This window comes from Taudactylus pleione, unplaced genomic scaffold (genome assembly GCF_031769625.1).
Source record: "Taudactylus pleione unplaced genomic scaffold, aTauple2 ptg000282l, whole genome shotgun sequence".
NCBI classification, from domain to species: Eukaryota; Metazoa; Chordata; class Amphibia; order Anura; family Myobatrachidae; genus Taudactylus; species Taudactylus pleione.
In genome coordinates this window covers 1,052,636-1,075,603 of record NW_028284684.1, presented here as the reverse complement: position 1 = coordinate 1,075,603, position 22,968 = coordinate 1,052,636, and the positions used below count along the sequence as shown (strand labels likewise).

General features: G+C 44.6%; 1 protein-coding gene across 4 annotated transcripts in view; it reads left to right on the top strand.

Annotated features, from left to right (window-relative positions):
* Positions 1–22,968, top strand: part of LOC148512088 (E1A-binding protein p400-like) — a 206,846-nt gene that overhangs the window by 144,986 nt on the left and 38,892 nt on the right. For all 4 annotated transcript variants that reach the window (XM_088482083.1, XM_088482082.1, XM_088482081.1 and 1 more), the window contains exons 38-43: positions 12,587–12,634; positions 18,580–18,707; positions 20,407–20,463; positions 20,606–20,684; positions 20,788–20,982; positions 21,782–21,827. In XM_088482083.1, the coding sequence (XP_088338209.1) occupies positions 12,587–12,634; positions 18,580–18,707; positions 20,407–20,463; positions 20,606–20,684; positions 20,788–20,982; positions 21,782–21,827 (553 nt within the window). The remainder of the gene's footprint in view (positions 1–12,586; positions 12,635–18,579; positions 18,708–20,406; positions 20,464–20,605; positions 20,685–20,787; positions 20,983–21,781; positions 21,828–22,968) is intronic.

Here is a 22,968-nt window from a genome sequence, read left to right as displayed (position 1 = left end):
TACACTCTGGGATGCATGGTGGAATGGGCTCAGTTCCATTCCAGGCCTTTCCATAATTGGCTCATCTCCAGATGGAATGAGTTTTTTCTGTCGGATAACTGTTCAAACGATGATGCTCTCTCCGGAGGCAAGTCGGTCCCTGTCCGGGTGGCTATGGCCATCTCGTCCAGGGTTTTCTTTGCTATGGACAGTGTCTGGATCGAATCCTTTTCAGTGCAGTTGGACGTCTGTCGATTCCACCCTGTCAATTAACTTACTCTGGCATAACTCTTGTTTCCCGGTGAACCTGAAAAGGTTCAGTCCGACAGGGTCAGGACAGTGGCTTCCTTTTTAGCAACACTGTTCGTTGGGTGGCAATGACAGGTATGTCACATATTCGGACATAGTCCGAGGGTCTCCTCCCGACCATCTCGGCAGCGTTCATTTCAGGAGCTCTCCATTGGGAAGCGGGAGTCCTCAGCCGTCACGACGTGCATCCCGGGGACTAGTCTCTTCCCCAAGAGAGGTTTCATCTCCTGGTGAGCAGGGGGGGCCCCCCTGAGGTGACCCTCATGGCCTTCTGACTTTATCACACTATGGTGTTACAGTTCAGCTTTGGGGATTCTGAAGCAACCTTCAGCGACTCTTTGTCGGTGAAGTGGTCCTTCCACTTTGTGTACCTGTGTTCTCCGGTCTCCCTTCTTCCTCAAGGTCTTTGGAAGTGTTTTCAATCGAGACGGAGATGCTTTCCTGCTGGTGGCTCCTGATTGCCCCAGATGTCAGGGGTACTTGGATCTTCGGAGTCTCTACATCGATACTCCATCCCTGATGCTTCACTGCCCGGACCTGTTGTCTCAGGGTCTTTGGTTTTGCCTTGGACCTGGGTCGTTTGTCTTTGACTGTGTCCTTACAGTGGTCTTACGGCTTCCCTGGCTTTGTCATCGTTGGAATGATTAGAGCACATGGATCAGCTTTTGCTGGGACCTACCACAAACTGTGGCAGCCATAAATCTTATGGTATTGTACCTGTCGATACAATCCTCCGGTGTCCAGGATTTCCAGATATTCTGGCATTCCTTCCGGCTGGCTTGGGTTTCACACTTGGCCTGGTCTTCCTGACAGTGCGGATCTCTACACTGTCAGTATGGTTAAGATATGGAATTGCTCCACTCTGGTATCCAGTTCATCCTTTGGAGTGTTTTCTTGATTATGCCTCCATTTGTCCTCCCTAGGGACTCCTGGGGAGTAAGTAGTGGTTCTTCGTTACCTCCGGGGACAGTCAATGGAACCGCTGGTTGTGATAGCCATTACATGGTCTATTGCTTAGGCTCTCTCTTTCTCTCAGGGTGTTTATATCAACCAGGAGAGTGTCTGAATTGGGAGCGTTCTCATGTGGCTCCCTCTTCTGGAGGGCATCATGTCAGGGTGGGAGTTGCTCTCGCCCTGTGTTGCTTCTTAGTGGTTTTCAGGTTCCATATTGTTCTGGAACTTATGGTACGGCCATTCTGTCCCCAGTCCTCTCGGCTGGTGTGGCCTCATTGACTGTGGTCTGGCCTCTTTGGATTTTTGTGATCCGTTCAGGTTCCTTACGGAAATCGGACTCCTTATTGGTGGTCTGAGATTTCTGGTTTTCACAGGAAAGGATGGCCGGCCTATAACCAAATGTTGGCTGGATGGCCTCGTAGGTCTTCCTCAGGGGCCTACCCATGGGTAGGCCTTCCTGTTGTTGATGCTTGTTTTTTCTCGGGCCATGTGTGCGGCTCGCTGTGGCGCCTCGGCTGTTTTACCTTACTAGGTGGCCACGTGGTCTTCTGTCCACACCTTTTTAAGGTTCTAGGCATTGGTTTCCTTTGCCTCTCAGGATGCTTCCTTTTTGGCGACGGATTCTCCTCTCAGCACAGGAGCGTCCCCACCCTTGGTTGAACTGCTTTGGGACATCCCCAAGGTCAACCCTGTGGACCCCCTATGGACCCTGAAGTAGAAAACAAGAGATATGGTAAGAACTTACCTTTGTTATCTCTGTTTCTACGAAGTCCATAGGGTCCACAGGGCGCCCGCCCTGACGCACCTGGCTTCATATGGGCTGTGTGGCTGGTCACCGGTTTTCCGTCTCCCATTTCGGTGAGTATGGTTATTGAGTGTTCCAGTTTTCTCTCTCTTTTTCTCTCCTCCTCCGGCCTTTGGCTACTTACAAACTGAGGTGCCTCTGGCTTGGGGGTGGGGTTATAGGGAGAGTGGACCCAGTGCATCCTGGGAGCTAAAAGCTTTAACTGCGTGGTGCCCGGATTTGGTTCCCAACCTATACCCCAAGGTCAACCCTGTGGACCCTATGGACTTCGTAGAAACAGAGATAACAAAGGTAAGTTCTTACCATATCTCTTGTTATATATATATATATATATACATACATACATACACATATATATATATATATATATATATATATATATATATACACATCCCTATATGGGATTATACACACACACACAACACGTACATTGTAGGCGCCGGGACACGGGGAGCGATCTGCAGAAGTGACAGAGATGACTCTTACACTGCGCTAGGGTAAAGTTATACCGCGCTGTGTGCGCAAAATGTCCATGCTAGCCTGGAAGAGTCCCGGCTAACATAAGCTGTCCCCTCAACAGAACCGCATAAAGCGGAGTCATAGTGCACCTGCTAAGCGTAAGGTTGAGGGAGGGGCAGCAAAAGGCTAGACATATCCATCAGAGCAGCAGGTGTTAGGGCAATGAGCTATACTGCTGTGGAGGGCACCGAAGCGGCTTAAACACAAGAGCCCCGAAGTAGCTAGCGCCGGAGCTTATACATTAAAGCACCGCCTCAGCAGACTAACAGCTACGCTGTTATAAAACACACACAAGCACAGGGAGAATATACAAACTCCACACAGGGTCATAGTGGGAAACAAACCCATGACCTCAGTGCTGTGAGGCGGCAATGCTAACCATTACACAGTCTGTGCTGCCCTGTTAAATATATACAGGCTGCCTCAGTGCGACTGGCGCTGTACCTACAGTGAGAGCTCCAGCGCTTTTCGTAAGTGATAGCGCAGTCAGCCGTCTGTCACTTACCTGACCTACAGTTAACGGAGCTTCAATACACATCTCCCCCTTGTGGGGGGAGGGGCAGGAGACCCGGACTCAGCCGGCGGCGGGACCCTTTTCTTCCCCGAGCAGGAGTGAGTCAGTGCTGTGCTACACAACGGACCCTCTTAATAAAAGGGGGAGTTGTTTATATTGTAAGCTGTCCCCTCTCCTTAAGAGGGAAGCGCGCTCCCTTGCCGGCGCTGGTCCGCGCTGCATACTCTTAAAAGAACACCTCTCCTGCTAAGCAGGAGAGGAGAGCCTCAGCTGATGTCCACTGCTCCAGTGAAATGACTCAGCGCTGTGCTTGCCGGCTATTGCTGCTGCGGAGCAATAAGGGGGAGAACCCTTACAAATGGTGCCGCTGTTGCAGGACGCGCCATAAGTTTCTTCCCCGTGTTTGTTTAGGGCGGGTCTCGACGCCGGGTCCGTGCGCTGATTAAGACAGCGGGACTTAGTAGCCACAGCAGCCCGCCATGTGTGAGGAGGGCAAGCGCGATCGGCGCTGCTAACGAGCTCTCCTATGCAGCAGTGCCGACAGCCGCGTGGTGCCCACAGCGCGGCAGTGAGGAGGAAGCCCGACTATAATAGGCGCCGCTAGATTGCATGACGCGCCTCCAGCAGCCCCAGCGACGACCGGGGCTGTAATTTGCGCCCTCGTGACTACAGCACCTGGTGACCCCCTTGACCTGGTATCCGAAGTCGGGGAGAGGGTGGTGCGGGGGCAGGGGAAAGTCGGGCCCTCCTAACAGTGACAGTGTCACTGAGCCCAGCTATACTTCCACTGCTCCTGCTAATCAGGAGCAGTGGTCATACTTACAGCTGTTGCGGCCGGGAAGCTGGGCTGAGGGGGCGGAGAGGAACCCGGACACATGCCGGTGTCAGCAGTGGCGGGTCTTCTCGGGGTCCGATGACTCCTTTTGTGTGTGCCCCCTCCTCAGGGTCACCGGACACAGGCTGCAGTAGCCGTGTGGTGCCCTTCCCGGCGGCTCCCACGTAGCAGGCAGACTGCCACAGCAAGCAGCCTGCCTGTCCTCAGTCAGCTGAACTGTTATAAAAATAAAAAAATATGAAAAAGGCTGGAGACAGCCTGATGTGCGACCGGCTCTCTCGGGCACATTCTAAAAACTGGGGCTGATGGGGCATAGAGGGGGAGGAGCCAGTCACACTTCTAAATTATTTAAGGTGCCAGGCTCTACTCTACCACCGTCTATACCCCACTGTCTTGAACTCCAGTGTCCCCTAGTGGATGAAGGAGAAAAGAGGATTTTTGTTTTTCAACTTTAAATCTGTTTCTCTACACTCCATTTGGGAGGCACTGGCTCCCACCCTCTGGTTGTACACTCGGTTTGTTAACTCTCAGGTGGAGTGTGATTCTGGTTGAGTGTTTTTGTTTAGGTTCTTTTATGGGCTATAAGTTTAAATGGAGTTCTGATTGCCTGAGGAGGACTGATGAGGGATGTAGATTGGAGGGCTTGGATACAAACAAGAACTGTCAACGGGCTGTCCTTAAAGAGACACATCAGTGTCAATCCTGGGCTCTCCACTGGCCTCCGCTCCAATCTCGTCTCCCCGGAAACAGTCCTTCAGCTGTCACCTGGTCTCCCTCGTCTCGTACCGACGCATTTCGATCCTCGTCTTTTTCAAGGTAAGTCCACATTGTAAATTCCATACAATACTCCCTAGATCCCTAGGGGGGACAGTTCGTTGACAGTTCTTACCTCCACCCAGTAATTGTGACCTCACAGCCACTTGGGGATACCCGTCCATGTTAAGAATGCTATATGGTTTTATTTTGGATTTTATCTTGTATTAAATTGTGCTTCACTATATGTACATTTCTCTTTCATTTTTTTGGGGACCTTTGCCAGTGGCTTATGAGGGAATTACTCCAAAGATACTGCATTACAAACTTGTGTTATAATTTGAGTATTGGAGAAATATAAGGGATGTTATGTATTGCTAAGCGCAGGTTTTGTGATATCTAACTTCTATATTTGTATATTCGCTGTTAGTGAAGGATTGGGGATACCTTCCATAGATATCTTTTAACCTGCTGCTGAGCTCTTTTGCGCACAGATTCACTCTTCACATTGTTTTCTATATGCAAGGTTATGTTTCAGCCCTAAGATGCATTTACCCAGAGGTTCTCAAACTCTGCCATTACAGTTCATGTTTTAAGGATATCCATGCTTGAACACAGGTGACTTAATTACAGTAGTATTTTAGTCAATTTGATTTAACCGTCTGAACTCAAGTATGTACATCCTTAAAACCTGGACTGTAATGGTGGAGTTTGGGAACATCTGCCCTAGCCGACCACATTAATATTTAATTTTTTGTTCATTTTACTGAAAGCTGAAAATGTAATCAGGTCAACAAGACAATAATACAGGCAAATGTCATGCTAGGGGAAAAAAAAAATGTGTGTGTATATATATATATATATATATATATCTATATCATTTATTTTTATTTTTTTTATTCAAGTACTACTTTGATTAATTTGTTTGTCATACTTTATATATCGCGATCGGTGAATATACACAAAAACAGAAATAATTCTGGGGAGGGTAACAAACATCTGTGGGAAAGGGGGAAAATAAATTATTTCTAAATAATAGATCTGAAACAATGAAGAACAACGTTAGGGGGTAAGAAGGTGAAAAAGATAGACCGGAAAAGGTGAAAAGAAAAAAAGTAGTTAACAGAGACCAGCAAGAGATAAAAAGTGAGATTTGAACCACGATGACAAAACCTTGTGGAAGGTAGCCACGTAATGGTTTTGTAAACTCGAAATGTACTTCATAGATGCTACGAAGTGAATACGAGCTTGGAGGGTTGCCAATGAGGGTGCTGCCAGAGTTTTCCAATTACTGGCTATAGAGACTTTGCAGCAATGCAAATATGGACCATTAGCTTACCCTGATGTTTCCCAGGTGATTGGATGGGAACATTCAGGAGTGTCACTGAAGCATCTCGTGACATACAGACCAGGTACACTGGTCTGTATGTCACGAGAGGTCCCACACAGGTCCCAATACAGCAGGACCCCACCATGTGATAAAACGTACCCTCCTCCACAGATTTTCTTCAACAGGAACTGGGTGATGATGGGAATATAGCGTCAAGTTTGAACAGCACCAAGTACCATCCAGATTAGACTTTATAGCACATTTCTCGTATGGCAACACTAATGGAAGCTTTGGTGTTCCGATATCTAACTGTGGTCCATCCCCCATCATCAATCGGGGTGGACAAGTCTGCCTCCCAAGCAAGTTCATGGGGTTCCCGATTAGGTGTACCTGGGGCTAAAATGGAGTGATTTAATAAAATGTTACCTTTTGCATCCAAGTGAATATAACCGCACAGACGTTCAAATGGGGACAACAACCGTGGGGTTCGAGAAGTAGGCTGAGAATTAAAAGAGCTAATAATCTGCAGGTATTGGTAATGACATAAGGAAAGAATAGATTAACAGGATTGAAGACGTGCAAACAAGGTTGAAAGATTTCGAAAATGAAGCCATAAACTGATTTATTTGGACCCAAAAACATTGAGATAGGCTGGTGCAGAGTTGGCTGCATTTACTTTGACATTGCATGCGTGCTGAGTTGTATACATTTGTGCAGCAACACCGTTCCTTCCCATAATCTTAGTTTCATAGACATAATTTTTATCAGTGTGCACAACTTGCACCAGCCCTATTTTTGCCGCAAAAGATGTATCTGAAAACATACAGATCTCTGCTACGCAAAACTCTGGATAGCTTACAGTTCAGTCTACACTCCCTCACTAAACTTAGCCTTTATGCAAAGGCCCTGTTGCCACCTTTTGATGCCTATTCAGTCACAATTGGAGATGCAACAAACTTGCATATTGTAGATGTGTATGCTCACCTGTGGAACATGCACAGTACTAAAAACGTTGGAGCAGTCTGTAAAATGGACTTGATCGCAACTGTGTATTGGCCCCCAAGTCTGTTCAATTTTGTAAAGGTAAGAATGGGCAGCCACAGCTGCTCGGCTGAGTGTCTGTGATGCTCTACCCACGAGGCACTCACTGATCTGTAACCAAGAGTTGTCCCCACTCCAATGTAAACTTCGTAAATCACAGAAGTGATCCATCTACCAATAGTCTATTTAGAGACAGGCCAACCTCTTTTTTGGATCTTAGAAGCCACCTCAGGCTCAAATGGTGGTTTTGTCCACAAAAAAAAAAAAAAAACACCCATTCCTCATGAAAAGTAAGGAAGACAGCGATCCCAGCTCCGATGCTCTCCTGGCTGTAAAATTATTCCGGAGCAAAATCTTTTTCCATGTCAGAACCTTTCGTCCACTTAACACTACGTTCAAGTTGAAGGGAAGCCGTTGAACACTGTATGGTGATTGCAAATGCTCCCCCACATGCAACAAAATCTGCAGTCCTCACCTGAAAGAAAACAGAAGAATCTGACATTTGAAAGAACAAAGCCTCAATCTATAATCCAAACCGTCCTGTAAAAACCAGAGCAAACTTGGTAACTGAAAACAGTTTCTCACACCACAAAATGTCTTCCAAAAACAGGTTTTCTACCCTGAGCATAGCCCAAACACACGCTGTCTGAACATCCTTCTTTCTTAAGGATCATGGCTTCAAAAGTCACACTGTTATAGCCAGTTGGCCTAATCCCTGATGGTAACACGGTCCCACTGTCTGTTTTAGAGGAAGACAACATACCGAGCCTACTGAATGCTGATAATGTTCTGGTCATCTTCTCAAAGATGCATGGCAACATTTTCATCTAATGGAACTGCCCAATTTTCTACAATGAACACCTGTGGGTCCCTGGTTCTTGTGCAAAACCTGTCCAGATATGTTTTTCACCTGAGACTCCTGTCAATATCTTGTCTCTCCCCCCCCCCTCCATCTGGATGCAGGATGTGCCTGCTAAGGTGATTTGCCTGATCTCCTGCATATGGTCTGAATGTAGCAGATACTGCCTTATTTTTCTTTGCTCAGCTCATTATTGCCCTCTTACGCCACCACCATGAGGTTGCTTGTCTGGATCCATATGACTTTTCCCCACAACAGTAGGTGTCTCTAATTAATTTGCACTGTTCTTAACTTTAGAACATTTGATGCAGAAGCTTGGCTTCCACCTGAGACCACAAACGTATAATTCTGGCATCCTTTGTCACAATTCTCCAATTGGTAAGTGGACGCCCTTGTTGAGGTTTTTCTCCCTCAACCATCATAGAAGCAACTAATGCATACTTGGAGACAAACTCATAGGTTGTATTGTCAAACTGATATGTTGAAGTTGTTTAGGAAAAGAAATGGTGGAACTGAACCATAAATCTGAGAAAGTGTTTGTGACCCTCCCAAATTAGAACATGCAAATAAGCATCCTTATTGTCCATAGACACCAAGAACTCACGCATTTCATGCTTATGATGCTGACATCTAAGTGATTCTTTCTTGAACCTCTCTGCCTGAATGTTTGTTTTGAGGGTTTTTAGATTTAGAATTGTACAAACAATGACTCCCCACATTGAGTAGCGTGGCAATGTCTTCTTGCAGTGGCTGGCGGTTTACCTATGTTTACAGGAAGGCCCATTGTGAAAAACATCTGGGTGGCTATCTGAGGAGATCTGACATATCTCTAGTACGCACTGCCCCTCACCCAGAAATGTGAAGTGGAATTAATCCACTGATAATGGTGATCATGCAGTCTTTTTTTTTTTTCTGAGAACTTTGTCATCAGATTGTTAGCAGACCAAGCCTGTTTCTCTTTCTGCTGTTCTCATTGAGGAACAGGGAACTGTCGTCTTGGGTCTGATGCTTTTCTCTGCTACTAGTATAAAAGGACTGAACCTGAAGATTTTCACTTATGGTAAACTTCTCACACTACACTCTCTCGGATGTCCTATTTGGCACAAAGAGTCTTCTTGAACTCTGTATCTGTCTCCCAAGACTTGAGGTAGACAGGCTGAGATCATTGAAGCTGAAATTCTGGCTACAATTAGACCAGCAAGCAAACCTGCATCGCCTAGATTTTCAGGTGTTTTACATATGTGTCAACCCAAGTCACTAAGTCCAGGAGTTGCTCTGACCAAGTTTTTACTGCTTTGTTAATCCAATCTGAAGATGATATGAGCCTTAGGAAAGCCCCAGCTACATAAATGGATTTAATTGGCAAAACCGTGGCATTGTAGTTCGCATTACTTCCTCATACCACTGAGGTCATGAGTTAATTTAATGGCTAGGGCCCTATATGTATGGTGTTTGTATGTTCTCCACATGTTTGAGTGGGTTTACTCTATGTGCTCTGGTTCCTTCCTTTGCTTAATATACGTACTGGTAAGGTAATTGGATTCGGGCAATGAAGGTGTGTGTACTTGTATGTTAGGGAATTAAGGGCTGATGTATTGCACAGTAACAGAGTGAACCAGTGAGAAGTTGCCCATAGCAACCAATCAGCTTCTACCTATCATTTTAAATAATGTACTTGATAAATGCTAACTTGAAGTTGATTGGTTGCTATGGTCAACTTCTGCACTGGTTCACTCCTCCACTCCTTGATTCATAAACTCCTTAGACCAGAGGTTCCCAAACGCGGTCCTCAATGCTCCCCAACAGCTCATGTTTTAGAAATATCCATGGTTGAGCACAGGTTAAATCAAATTGACTGAGGTACTAATTAAGACACCTGCAGTCAACCATGATATCTCTAAAACCTGAACTGTTGGGGATCTTTCAGGACCGTGTTTGGGAACCTCTGCCTTAGACTGTAAGTTCCAGTGGGGCATGGACTGACAAATTCTCTATTCAGCGCTGTGAAAATAAATGATATTAAAAAAAAAAATTAAGTATGGTCTCAAATTTTCCATCTGTGCCATCTTTTGTGGGATATTCAGTTCCTCAGCGTCAACATGAGTGGCTCCGGAATGACATATCGCTTCCGTTTGCGTTGGGGAAAACTTGCTATGTCGATCTGCGGCACGGTGCAGAATTGAATACCCCCCCATATGAGTGTAGTAGTATTCATACTAAGACTAAAGGTGCCCACACACATAGCGATTTTTTTCCCAACCTGGCCGATTTCCGACAGATCAGGTAAAATACGTCCAAGTCGTGAGTCCCCACTCACGATCACAATGCGATGCAATGCGCGCCCCCGCAGGTCGCACATCGCATCTTCAGATCTGCCGTGCAATTACGGCAGATCTGACAATCTAGGACACAATGCACTATAAAAAAGTCTGGCTGCAGGAGATCGGATGAAGATTGGGCAGCATAGCGTGTGCTAATCGTGTGCTGAGCTGCCGGGGAGAACTTCAAGGGAAATCTGACACATCATCGGATCGGAAGTATATCTGTATGTGTGTGGGCACCTTAATAGTGTCCCTTGGCAAATGCGCATTCCTCTTATAGGTAAATGATACATGGTTTGCAGTGTACATGTAATCTTAAAAATATAGTTCAATTTAGTTCAAGTTTCACAAATCAAACCTTCCAAAATGACGGTGGAGTTATGCCACACCAAATCAACACAGGATTTCAACTTGTCCACTTCAGATTGTAATGAAATTTTGTATATTAATTGATGCCTTGGGTATGAAGATGATTTCAAAATCTGAGAAGTACACTGGTTTTGAAGTTACAAGCCTTTAAAGCTGCAATTTTTAAATGAAAAATTTACTATTAACAGTTTTTAAATTCCTTTTGCAGCTCATCTTATCGAGCTAGAGAGTATTTTGTTTCAATTAAAATGAAAAATGTAACATTTTCAAAATCAAAATGTAGATTTTCTCAAAAAGCCAGTTTTAAATATTTGGGGATTTATTAACTGTATGAACAATTTTCAAAGTTTTATTTTGGGATCATGATGGGATCATCTGCAACAAGAGGCTTCACTTTGGACTGTTTGTCAAAATATTGAAAATGAGTACTATCTAGGCCTGTTCATTACTTTTAATCTATCGCCTTAAACAATCCCTTTGATGTATATTATGTACATTATGTTAATACTAAAATATTTAAAACTTTTGTGATCATTTTATGTCTTTCACATATGTGTAAAAAAGCTTTCTACAGATCATTACCATTCGGTGCTGCTGCTCTGGATGGATGGTGCTGAAGGATTCAGTTAATTTTAGTATTTTTTTTAGAAATGGTGTACATTCCATTGGAGTTAATGGATTCACCTTTTTGTTTACAAATTGCAGCTTTAAAGGCATATAACTTTAAAACCAGTGTACTTTATAGCCTAAGATTTGGGGGTTTTCTTTACACCCATGGCAAGTTTTATTATACCAAATTATTGAAAGTAGAGAATGTAAGGTGGAATTTTTTCTGAAATTGTGTTGATCTGCTGCGGAATGACCCGGTGTTGAAGGAAGCTGCTTTTCCTTTCTTTTAAACAGCATATTTTCACATATTTCTGACTCTTCATTGTCCTTGGTGTGCAACATTTGGTGCATTGCCTGCACTAAATCTTCCACCCCATGTCATCTAGTTGAGTAGTTATCAAAAACAGATGAGTCCTCCAATATCTGACTCCTTCACAACCTCACCTTCCTTAGACTCTGATCCTTGCCAGGATTGAGCCAAAACCAAACGCTTTTGCTTCCTGCTAACCCAGGAGCTGAATCTCTAGAATCCTGTCTATTGAGTAAGAAACCTTTTATTAGGCTCTGCATTGGCTTTATTTTTAGACCTTGTGCCCATGCTGGTGCCTATAGTGGCATAGCTAATATGTCAGGTATTACCTAGCCAACCATATTTATAATAATGGGGTCTCCTCAGTCCTGCTCTGTTGTTAGTCCATTTGGCGATGACACTTGCCAGTTGCATTAGCAGCTTTTGTTAAAGTAAATGTGTATAGTAAAAAAAGAGACGGCACGGTAAAAGCATTATCTTGTATTCCCTGCTGGATGAGGATAGAGAGGAGAGCTGTGCACAAAACGTGCTGAATATTTTAATACATGCATACAGTAGTTGATCTGGAACTTAAGGTGCGTACACACTACATGATTATGCTTCCTGAGCGATATCGTGTAGTGTGTCCCCGGCAGGCTGTGCTCAATGTCGTTCATGACATTGAGCACAGCCACTGAACGATATCATTAACGATATCGTTCAGCGCCGGGCTCTCTCCCCCATTCCCCAACATGCAGCAACCTGACGAGGTCGTCAGATTGTGCTGCATGTTCAGGCAATGGACAATGTCGGAAACGACCAGCGGGAGTGCGCATTGCTAGTCGTTTCCGACATAAAAGTGCACGATTTGTGCACGATTACTGAGCGATTGCACGATTACGATGTCGTAATCGTGCAGTCGCTCAGTAATATCGCCCAGTGTGTACCCACCATTAGTATAGCCACTTCTCCCGTGCTTTATATATTATCTGCGGATATGTATATATAATTTCTATATATGGTTCACTGCATCAAATTGGTTTAAAATATAGCAAACTAGTTTTGACAACCATTCTTACAAACTTTATCTTTTATTGCAGTTGCTGTATGATGTCAGTCCAAAAAAGAAGACCGAAAACATATTTAAGGTATATTGTGGTGTGGTGCTGCAAAGGGGCTTAGATGTCCAGGAATACTGTTTTTTGTACGGCGTCCTTTTCTCCTTCATCCACTAGGGGACACTGGAGTTCAAGACAGTAGGGGTATAGACGGTGGTAGAGTAGAGCCTGGCACTTTAAATAATCTAGAAGTGTGACTGGCTCCTCCCCCTCTATGCCCCATCAGCCCCAGTTTTTAGAATGTGCCCGAGAGAGCCGGTCGCACATCAGGCTGTCTCCAGCCTTTCTCATATAATCATATTTTAAGCTTTTATACAAGCAATGAGGACAGGCAGGCTGCTTACTGTGGCAGTCTGCCTGCTACGTGGGAGCCGCCGGGAGGGCACCACACGGCTACTGCAGTCTGTGTCCGGTGACCCTGAGGGGGGACTTTAAACAGAGTCATCGGACTCCATGAGGACCCGCCACAACTGAAACCGGTTCGTGTCCGGGTTTCCTCATTTGGCCCCCAGCCCAGCAACCCGGCCGCAGCAGTCCGTAAGTATATCCCACTACTCCTGACTAGCTGGAGTGGTGGGCCAAAACGCTGGGCTCAGGGACAGCGCACACTGCATGGCTGTCACACACTGCTCCTTCCCCCTGCCAGTGAAAGTGGTAGTGTCGGAGCTGCTGACTGACTTATTCCTAGCCATCCCCCTCCTATTAACGAGGGGATGGAGTCGGGCTCGTGCTCTAAGCCCTCATCTGAGAGCAGCGCGGTCTGCCGGTCCGTTAGCGCTGCTGCGCTGACATACTCTGCATTAGTCCCCCCGGGAAGGGACCTCAGAGGTACCTGGGAGGGCATCCTGCCGCGTCTAGAGCGGGCAGCAGCAGCCCCCCCATTATTAAAATGGCGGCCGCACTCGGGGAAAAGCCACGCCCCCCTTCGCGGCCCTAATTGCGGGGCAGCCCAACCAGCGGGGCAGCCAGGTGTGAGTAAGACAGACGCCGCACCGCTGCTCACTAAATAGTGCAGCACAGGCGAGGTCCTGCCATCTGGTGTAATGGCCGGCTTCAGGAGGCCAGACGCGTCCCTCTACAGAGGCAGTTGCAGCGCTGACAAGCAGCGCGATCCTTGGTAAGGAGTACCCGCGTAAAGAGGCTTCCCTTATTGAGCGGCCCAGCCTTATAAATGTATCTGCTGGTCCCGCACCCCGTTCTGCAGGGCCGGGAGGAAGGTTGTGTTCCCTACATTACGCCCAGCCCACTCTTTCCTAGTAAGTGGGCAGAGGCGAGCATAACAGTGCACGCGCGCGCGCACACACTGATAGCCGGGATTTTAGGGAAGGGCGCGTCATGCATAATAGCCGCGCCATCTGTACCACTGCCTGCCGCTGGTTAAAGGTGCAGTGCAGACCAGCGCCTGAAGAGCGCGGCTGCCTCCTAACTCCTGCAACAGGGTTAATTAGCGTGGGTATCCTACGCGACTCCCTCCTTCTCCCACGCTGGGAGTGCTGCTAGCACAAAAGTAGAGATAGGAGTATAGGGCTGGCTACAAAAAAGTATCAGCGCAGGGCTCGGATCTCTCCACGGCTCTTGCTGTGTGGAGTTTGTATGTTCTCCCGGTGCAGGCAGCACTGTCTTTGCTTAGGCTGGTTTTAAAAAATTAGCAACGCTCCTCATCTAGATCTCAGGAGGAGATGCCGCGTCCCGCAGCTCCTGGCTGGGCTGAGCAGGCTTCCCTGTTAGCTATAACATAGGGCTAATAGCCTTACGTTATACCAGCACAATGCGGCTCCCCGATGCAGTGCTGTATGACCTTCACACTCCTGTCACAGCAGGACAGCATCACCGCTTTATACTATTAAGGGGGCTAGCAGCGCTGTGCTAACTGGAGTGTAGCAGTTTGCACACGTACAGCGCGGTATTCATGTACAAACAGCGCCCCCTGTTTCCCTTTTAAGGACTGTAGTTACTACTGCACACAAGCATGATAGCTCAGTGCACTACCTGCAGCAGGGAGTGCTTTAGCGTGGGTCTCTTACGCCTTCCACACTGGGAGTGCTTCAGCGCAAAGGGTAGGGGAGGCCCTGTCCTTGTATGACAGGAGTTTAGTGCTAGCTACAGTGCATAGCTGGTTGCTAGCTGTATGGGAACTAGCCCAATTCCCTTTTGCACCATAACACCACGTTAGGCGGTTCTGAAAGAGGCCAGTTCAGTCGATGCATCACAGCTAGAAGCGAGGGATTGACGAGACAGTCCCGCCAATGCAGCGCCGCTTGGCAGGCTTCCCTTCGTTCTATAACAAAGGGCGCCTAGCTTAATCTAATGGCTTGGTATCTTAGCTTGTGAAGTATCATAGCCTCATGGTGTACTAGCTCTACTGTTCTGGTGCTGCTGCCAGAACTTATGGTTATAGCATACCCTTCACCCAGGGTTAGCACATTTTGGCGTCCCATCCCCAGGCTTATGCCTCACATGGGCTCGCCTTAAAGAGGGGCAGTATCTTCCCATGCATATATGTGGCAGCACATATACTACATTACTACATATACTACATTATAGGCTGGTCTTAAAACCTTTCACCAGTTTTCTGTGCTTACTTTAGAAGGTATGCATATGTGCATCTATTTATTTCTCATGTGTTCCCTTCGGCAGCACATACAGGAAGAGGTTAGTAACGTGGCATTGCTGCCTCACAGCACTGAGGTGGTCTTTTTGATTCCCACTTCGAAAAATGGGTTAATCTGGCGCTAAAATGGCTCACCTGCTAAGGCGAGTACACCTGTAACAGAAGGGTCCCAGGATTGAAACCAGTCTGGGACAGCACGCAGCTAACATACCCTGCCCCTGCGCAGTAGCAGAGTGACGGCCACACGCGGTACATGAGCAGTTCCCCTGCGTGGGGGTAAGCCACGTGTATGGTATGTATATGTGTGTGTGTATATATATATATATGTAATATGTATATTGTATTTTATACTAGCCCTGCAGTAGAACATATACATGCTGGAGTGAATTTTGTCCTTGGGCTCAGTTCCTTCCATGGCTTTAATTTTTGCTCATGTTCTAATTTTACAATATTATTGTCACCTACTAAATTTGTATGTAGGTATGCATATGCATATGTGGATATCGCTTCTTATCCTTACCATAAGAGCAGGGGTAGGATCTGTTGTTATCAGTTTTATGTCTGATACCTTGCATATTGATAGAAGGCTGCGATTGGAGGCTGGACTCCTGATGCGGTAGATGGTACAATAAATCCGCTTAACACGATCTCTCCCGGGGGATTGGGTTGTGTGTATATACTGTATATGTGTAGGAGGCCTATACTTCTACAAGCATTAGGTTACCTATAATACCACGCATGGGAAGCCGCCAGGGATTTACCAGAAGCTGTAGGCTATATCCATACATATTATATGGTGGCTCTATAATCTAAAGTCATGTGCTGCAGCTTACATAGTGATAGTCACAATTCCCTAAGGCATTGCTTCTAGTATGGACCCTAGCCATGTCACATGTATATAAGGATATATACTTATATAGCTCGGTTCATGTTAGTCTATATCTATGGCGCCCCGTTTCGGGGGACCTATTATCATTACAGTGATGCACTTGGTAGCAAACTGGTAAGACGCTCATTCCTTGTATGTATATTTCCTAATAATTGGGAAACAAAAACCTGTTTTCTGTTTAACCCTACTGGGGTTATCACTACTGCTATCTCCCTTCTTTGCTTGGGATAACTAACGAGTTCTATGTCTAAGTACAGGTACCCTTCTCAGTATCGATTCCGATACTCCATATTATTGTCGTATATCTCAATAGAATGAGTCTAAAGGGCCCTTAGGTACAATTCATATCTTGAAGGCCTAGGGCCACCTACCGATTTAGGCAGGGACAGACCTGGGTTATATTAGATTGGTGGGCATAATACACATTGTAAATATTTATGTAAGGATACTTAAACTAGCAGACCGTTTTTGGGGTATAAGTATAATCTTCAGATACACGTCTCTAATGGAACAGGCTCAGGTATAGAGTCCTGTTTTACGACCTTCTTGTCTCCACTAACATTCTGCTAGTTTCCACAGTATTTTCTACTGCACATCTCCAGACTGAAGTACGTGCTGTAGGGCATTGGTCTTAGCCCACTGAAGCTACTCTCTATTCCTAATGTGGCGGGTTGCTTTGCGATACAACAGGTCAGTGACATTCTACATTTCGGGCCAGAGGGCTTCTGGTCGCTCACAGGTGAGAGCTTACCCACTAATGCCTCGGTAGAGGCTCCTATTTCATGTAAACTGACATACATAGAGTTCTTCTCCCTTACTGCCTCCTAGCAGCCATCCGCTCTTTTAATCAGTTGGCTCTACACTTTAGAATTTTCCTGGAGTGTGGGTGCATAGTTACAACATTGAGAACCAATTCTACTAGAATCTGTTGGCGTTATGGACCAAAGCACATCTCTGGGCTACTGCACATCTTTACATAGAAGTGTGACAGTCACTATGTTCCACTCAGGGGGCCTGGTGGGTTTCCTGTTCAGTAGCTGTTGATATTTTTATCATACTGACAGGTACCTGACTGGTATCTTCCTGGTTGTTTTCATGCTATGTTCAGGCCAGCAGTTACTACTACCTATGCACTTCCATCATGTTGGAAGTTGTCCGTTGTTTTCTCTTTAGCGTCAGGGTTTCAGTTGCTGGTTTATTCCTGTTCTCAGAAGGGGTTGTACTGCGGTCTGACCCTCTGGAAGGTATTGTAATCTCAATCTTCTCGAAGCCGCCTCGGCCTCATGCCCAGGGTGATCTCCACTCGTTGGAGATTTCTATGGTCTCATCCTTCCGCTGGTTCACAACTTTGTAGTAGTTGGACTTTCGGAAGGGTTCAGGGCGACTGTGCGGCCTTGACTTTTACCTTATACTTTTTGTGAGGAGTCTGTGGACTCTCTGTTTTTGTAGATTGGTATCGTTATACTTCTATCTATATGAGTTATGTCCAGCAGTGCTGGTATTCTGCTATCTGCAAAATGTGGCAGCTTCCTGTTTCCGAATCTGGTACGGTTTCCTCGAGGTTTCTTCTCGGGTTACTGCCCTTCTCCTATGGATTCGGGTAGGAGTTCTCTGCTCCCAACAGTCTGGCTTGGTCTGTTTTCAGCTGAGTTTACAGTGTTCTGATGCTTCTCATCTGAGGGTGTTTTCTCGCTAGCCGCTTATTCCATTCGATTACTGTACGTTGTGGTATTCTGTGTCTGTTCCGCACGGAGTTCTGGTTGTCTCCTGGCTCACGACACTTGATTCTCAGCTCTTGCCTTCCGTTGAACCTCCGGTTCTATGCGGTCCCTGTTCGGTTGCCTGAAGGGTCGGCATGTTCTCCGCGCTTCCCACCCGGGAGGTTGGCTTTGGGACGTCCCCACTGTCTTGAACTCCAGTGTCCCCTAGTGGATGAAGGAGAAAACAGGATTTTGGTATTTACCGATAAATCCCTTTCTCCGATTCCACAGGGGACACTGGACGCCCGCCCGGCGCGGCGTACCTGCCTGTTGTGGGTCTTTATATAGTTGTGTGGCTGCATGTGTTCCCTGCAGTGGTTTCCTCTGTTCTCCTTCAGTCGGTATTGTTCCGTTCTGTGGTCTTCTCCTTCTCCTCGTTTTCCTGTTGTCCTCCGTCTCCTCTCGGGCTCAGTTCTTAAACTGGGGCTGATGGGGCATAGAGGGGGAGGAGCCAGTCACACTTCTAGATTATTTAAAGTGCCAGGCTCTACTCTACCACCGTCTATACCCCTACTGTCTTGAACTCCAGTGTCCCCTGTGGAATCGGAGAAAGGGATTTATCGGTAAGTACCAAAATCCTGTTTTCATAGTGGCCTGAAATGTGTTGTGTTGAAGCAATTGAGATGAGTACATTAAATATTTCCAAATCTATATTATGTAAATTGTGATCACTGCAACCAATTAGCAATGCTTTTTCCCCTTCTGGTTTATGAAGAATAAACCCCTGAGGACCAGCCAGATATATGCACAAGATGAGGGACTAACACACAGTCAGTTGTACACCACCCGTTTTGACCTGATGAAGATGACTGCTGGAAAGAGAAGTCCGCCCATCAAACCTTTGTGAGTAATGTAGGGACAGAAGTTCAAGATTATTATATACAATATATAAGATGTGTGTTAGGTAGAATTTTTCATTACGGCAGCATAGAAATTGCGTCTCCTATTTATGTGTAATAAGCTTGCTGACTTTTGGTAAACTCTACAGTATGTAAACTAAAAATATATTGTGTTTTTAATCCTGTAGTGTTTTGATTGAAAAATGTTCTAGATGTTCTAAACAGAACAACAAATAAAATACAGAATATTTACAAAAGACGTGAGCATTGCCAGCAAAAAGCACATTAGTAAGTAACAAAATATAAGGGCAAAGGGATATCAGTAATAAGCCAAACCCGGAATCCTAGATGTAACATATTAACAGCTCGAGCATGGCGGTAAAGGAAAACAACCGAATGAAAAGAGAGTAAAAGGGGTAAACTAAAGAGACATCTGTTCAAGAAAAAAAAAATCACATGAAACGATCTCCGCGGAGAAGGGCCCTAGAGTTAATCATTTTTGGAAATTAGTATGGTCGGATATGCAATTTACTTCTCCAACATTACTTCCACTAGAAGCAAAAAACTTTGTCTATTCGCGTTGGATATTGAAGAATTGTTTGATATAAATATTTATCGTTATGTTTTAAGCTTATCATAAAAGCCAAAAATCATAGTTACGTACACAACATTTGAGACAATTAGTTGGAACTTTTAATATCTATATGCTCAATAGGAACGGGAACGGTCAGACCTGTGCATAATAAAATAATGGATTTGTTGGAAACTGGCACAAGGGGAAGTGTACCACACAACAACTGAGACCATTGCTCATCTTTAAGAGAACCCAAGTTTAATTCCTATTTATTCCTAAGGAGAAGGGCATCTGGTAAATTATGGGACGGTAGATCACTATAAAGATAGGGGACCGTCTTACGAGCAGGTAATTGGAGGAGAGCTAGTTTAAGAAGAGAAGGTAATAATAAAATAGGATCCGATCCAAACTGGGCGTGTTGGGCATGACGAAGCTGAAGGTATCTATAGAAGGCTGTACGAGGAAAGCCAAACTTCATGCGCAAATGATCAAAGGAGTGGAGGACCCCATTATAAAACAAATGACCAAGTGTTTTGAAACCATGAGAAGTGCAAAAGGTATCCGATCCCAGCACACCCGATTAGAAAAACCACCATTAAACCACAGGGGGACATCAGGATTCATACCCTCATCCCCAATAGTGCTTGAGCAAAATGCCAGACCAGTCGAGCAAGTTGAAGTAAGGGGGGAGATCTCTGCCTGGCGTTTTCACAGAGCGTAAAACCTGTAAAAGAGCTAAAGGGGACCCCGTTTACTCACCAAGAAATTCCACCAGAGTGGTATCATTACCAACCGTCAACCAAGTCATGAAGTGCGGCATTTGTGATGCCATATAATTAAGTAGTAAGTTAGAAAGGGCCAAATCACCTGCAGATTTAGAACTACATAGGGTATGGAGAGCAATCCAAGGTCTCTTATCCCCCCACACAAAAGAAGATAGAATAGAATCAAATATATTGTGTTTCTCTCTAGATTTAGGCTGATCGTATGTTTCACTTTGTCAGCTTTAAAACTTCTGGAAACAGAATCTAGTTTATGAAATTCTCTATCATAGTTTAATGCGAGCATGATGATGATTTATTTTGAAGGTGACTTACTCAGTATCTTGTATTGTCGGTATCTGTTTCAGGTTAGGCTTGAATCCTTTCCAGAAGAATCCCAAGCATGCATCTGTTCTGGTAGAAAGGTATCGTGGATAAACTGCACTTATTTGCTATTAATTATAATAACCCTACTAAATATTATTAGAATTGCTCAATCCGTGTAACACAGATTCTCTTAAATGCTGCTGAAGAATTTTTACTTAGTCTTTGCTTATTTTGTTCTAGTGGCATCAACTATGACAAGCCCTTGCCCCCAATTCAGGTGGCCTCATTGCGAGCAGATCGTATAGCCAAAGAGAAGAAGGTGTGTTCATTTATACAATATTTTTATATTTAGTATTACTAAAGTAGTGCATACGTACCCAGCATATACTTAACTAAAAAACTTTTGCTATGTTTTGTCAAAGGCTTTGGAGCAGGTTCGAGCACAGCAGCCACCTGGCCCATTACCAGCGCAGCCACAGCAAAATGGACAGCAGCCAGCCCAGCCCGCAACTGTGCAAACTGCACAGGCACAGGCTCCAAATGCTGTGGTTACTCAGGCACAAGTTGCCAAGGGTCCCAACGCTGGAACGGCATCTATAACTACTCCAACACTTCTTGTAAGCCATATTAATATGTATAATTTATACTACTCTCTTTATATCTCTCATGTTTTTATGCCAGGCAGGTGATTTGAGTTGGAAAGCAATAGATAATACAAATATTTCATTTGTAAGTTTTCTTTTTTAATACTCTTGTGTTTTGAAGGGAAACTGCTGTAATGGTTGGGCTATTTTACATAAATGATGATGTAGCTATTAATCATAAACACCTCAGGACATCTGATGGGAATGGCGTGATAAAAGCACGGAGAGTAAGGAAAACTAGAATGATGCCTAAATTCCTAAAACAAAAAAAACAGGATAGCAAAGAAGAATCAAAATCCTTTATGACCTAGTGCTAACCGACTTCATGACATTCATGAAATTGAAGTGCTAATATTGCACTAATAGTTTAATAGTACGGGATGTCAGAATAAAAAAGGCTGTGCAACATTTTTATGAGTTGACTCCATGAGGCCCAAACTGACATCACACCATCAAACGCTTGTGTACAAATTGTGCTTATAGACTTTATAAGGCACACAAAGCTTAGGCATAAAAAGATTGCATGCATGTTGAGCAGTTAGGTTATGTGAAGCACGCAGCCCATGAATTAAAGTAGAGTTGGGTAAATGGTAATTTGACTTTTTTTATGTCATCTAGGGTTCAGTGTTACATCCCTCGTAATAGTAAAAAGAAAAAGAAAACTTTTTTTCTGTCACTGTTTTTGGTGTTGTTTTTTTTTTATCTTTGTTAGATTTTAATTTTCTAAGTTTCTGATTGTAAAATTGTGTAACTGGAATACTTTGTTTGACAGACTGGCACCATTAAAGCTGCTGTACCTGGGACCAGCATAACCACTGGTGAGAGAATTCTCTGAATAATTAATTATTATAATGTGTGAGCTAGAAACATGTTTGATTTATGGTTTTATACATGGTATTCAGTTTCAATATGTAAATATGATGTTATGAAAACACACAAAAATATCACTTTTATTCCACATAGAAATGCATATTATGAAGAACTAAATCATAAAGATTATTTTATATAAACATTATACAGCGGTACAAGAGGATTTTTAACATATATCGTCACTATTAATTTAAACTTTTTATTTAATATCTGCATTTTAAAATATAGATTACTGAAGTAACATGGAATATCATTTAAAAAAAAAAAAAAAAAAGCTCTTTACAGTTTCCTCATTTGACCGGGAGAAAGTATGCAACTTCCATGCGGTATAGCGGAAGCCAGTACAGAGCAACATTTTTTGTTTGTTTGTTGACTGTGCAGGACAGCACTTTCAGGTTCTTAATTAGAACTAGAGATTAAGATTGGCAGTGGGTCCTGTCTGGATGTTTACTCCCTCTTCATGCAACTCCTCCTTGGCCATCTCTCTCTCTCTCTCTCTATGTAGAGCAGCATGCCAGAAGCAGCAGCAGTCTTAGTTGCTCTAAGCATCCAATTTTGTATCCTCTCTGTTTGGGAGGTACCAGGATTTATAGAGCAGTTTGTTCCCTCAGTTTTTTGGACTTTGTGGGTTGTCTTGTAGGTTCTTTTCACTTTTCTGATTGTATTCTGCCATTGCCATGTGGATGTTTGTCTGCTCTACTTTCATGTCTGAAAAGTGTGGCTCAGCAGCCTATTCCTAAATATCTGAAGTCTCATTCTGGGCAGCGTAGTGTGGAGTTTCGGCTGAGAACTGTGTTGGGCTGCCAGCTGGTTGGTTGGTTCATTCATTAACCAGATTCTGCAGTTATGCATTTGCACCCAGGGGTGCAAGCCTTAGAATGAATGTCCTTTTTCACTGCTTCCACTGGGTGTAACCACCCTTTGGGTCTGAGTCAATTATAAGCTATGAGCCGTCATACATCCCGCAATGTTTTGCTTTACACAGATTTGCCTAGGCTGAATTAAGCTAGCTTTCCTGTGCACCTTCTGGGGTGCAAGAAAAAATTAGCGATGTTACTTGCTGCCGTTCTGAAATGGGACATCGCAGCA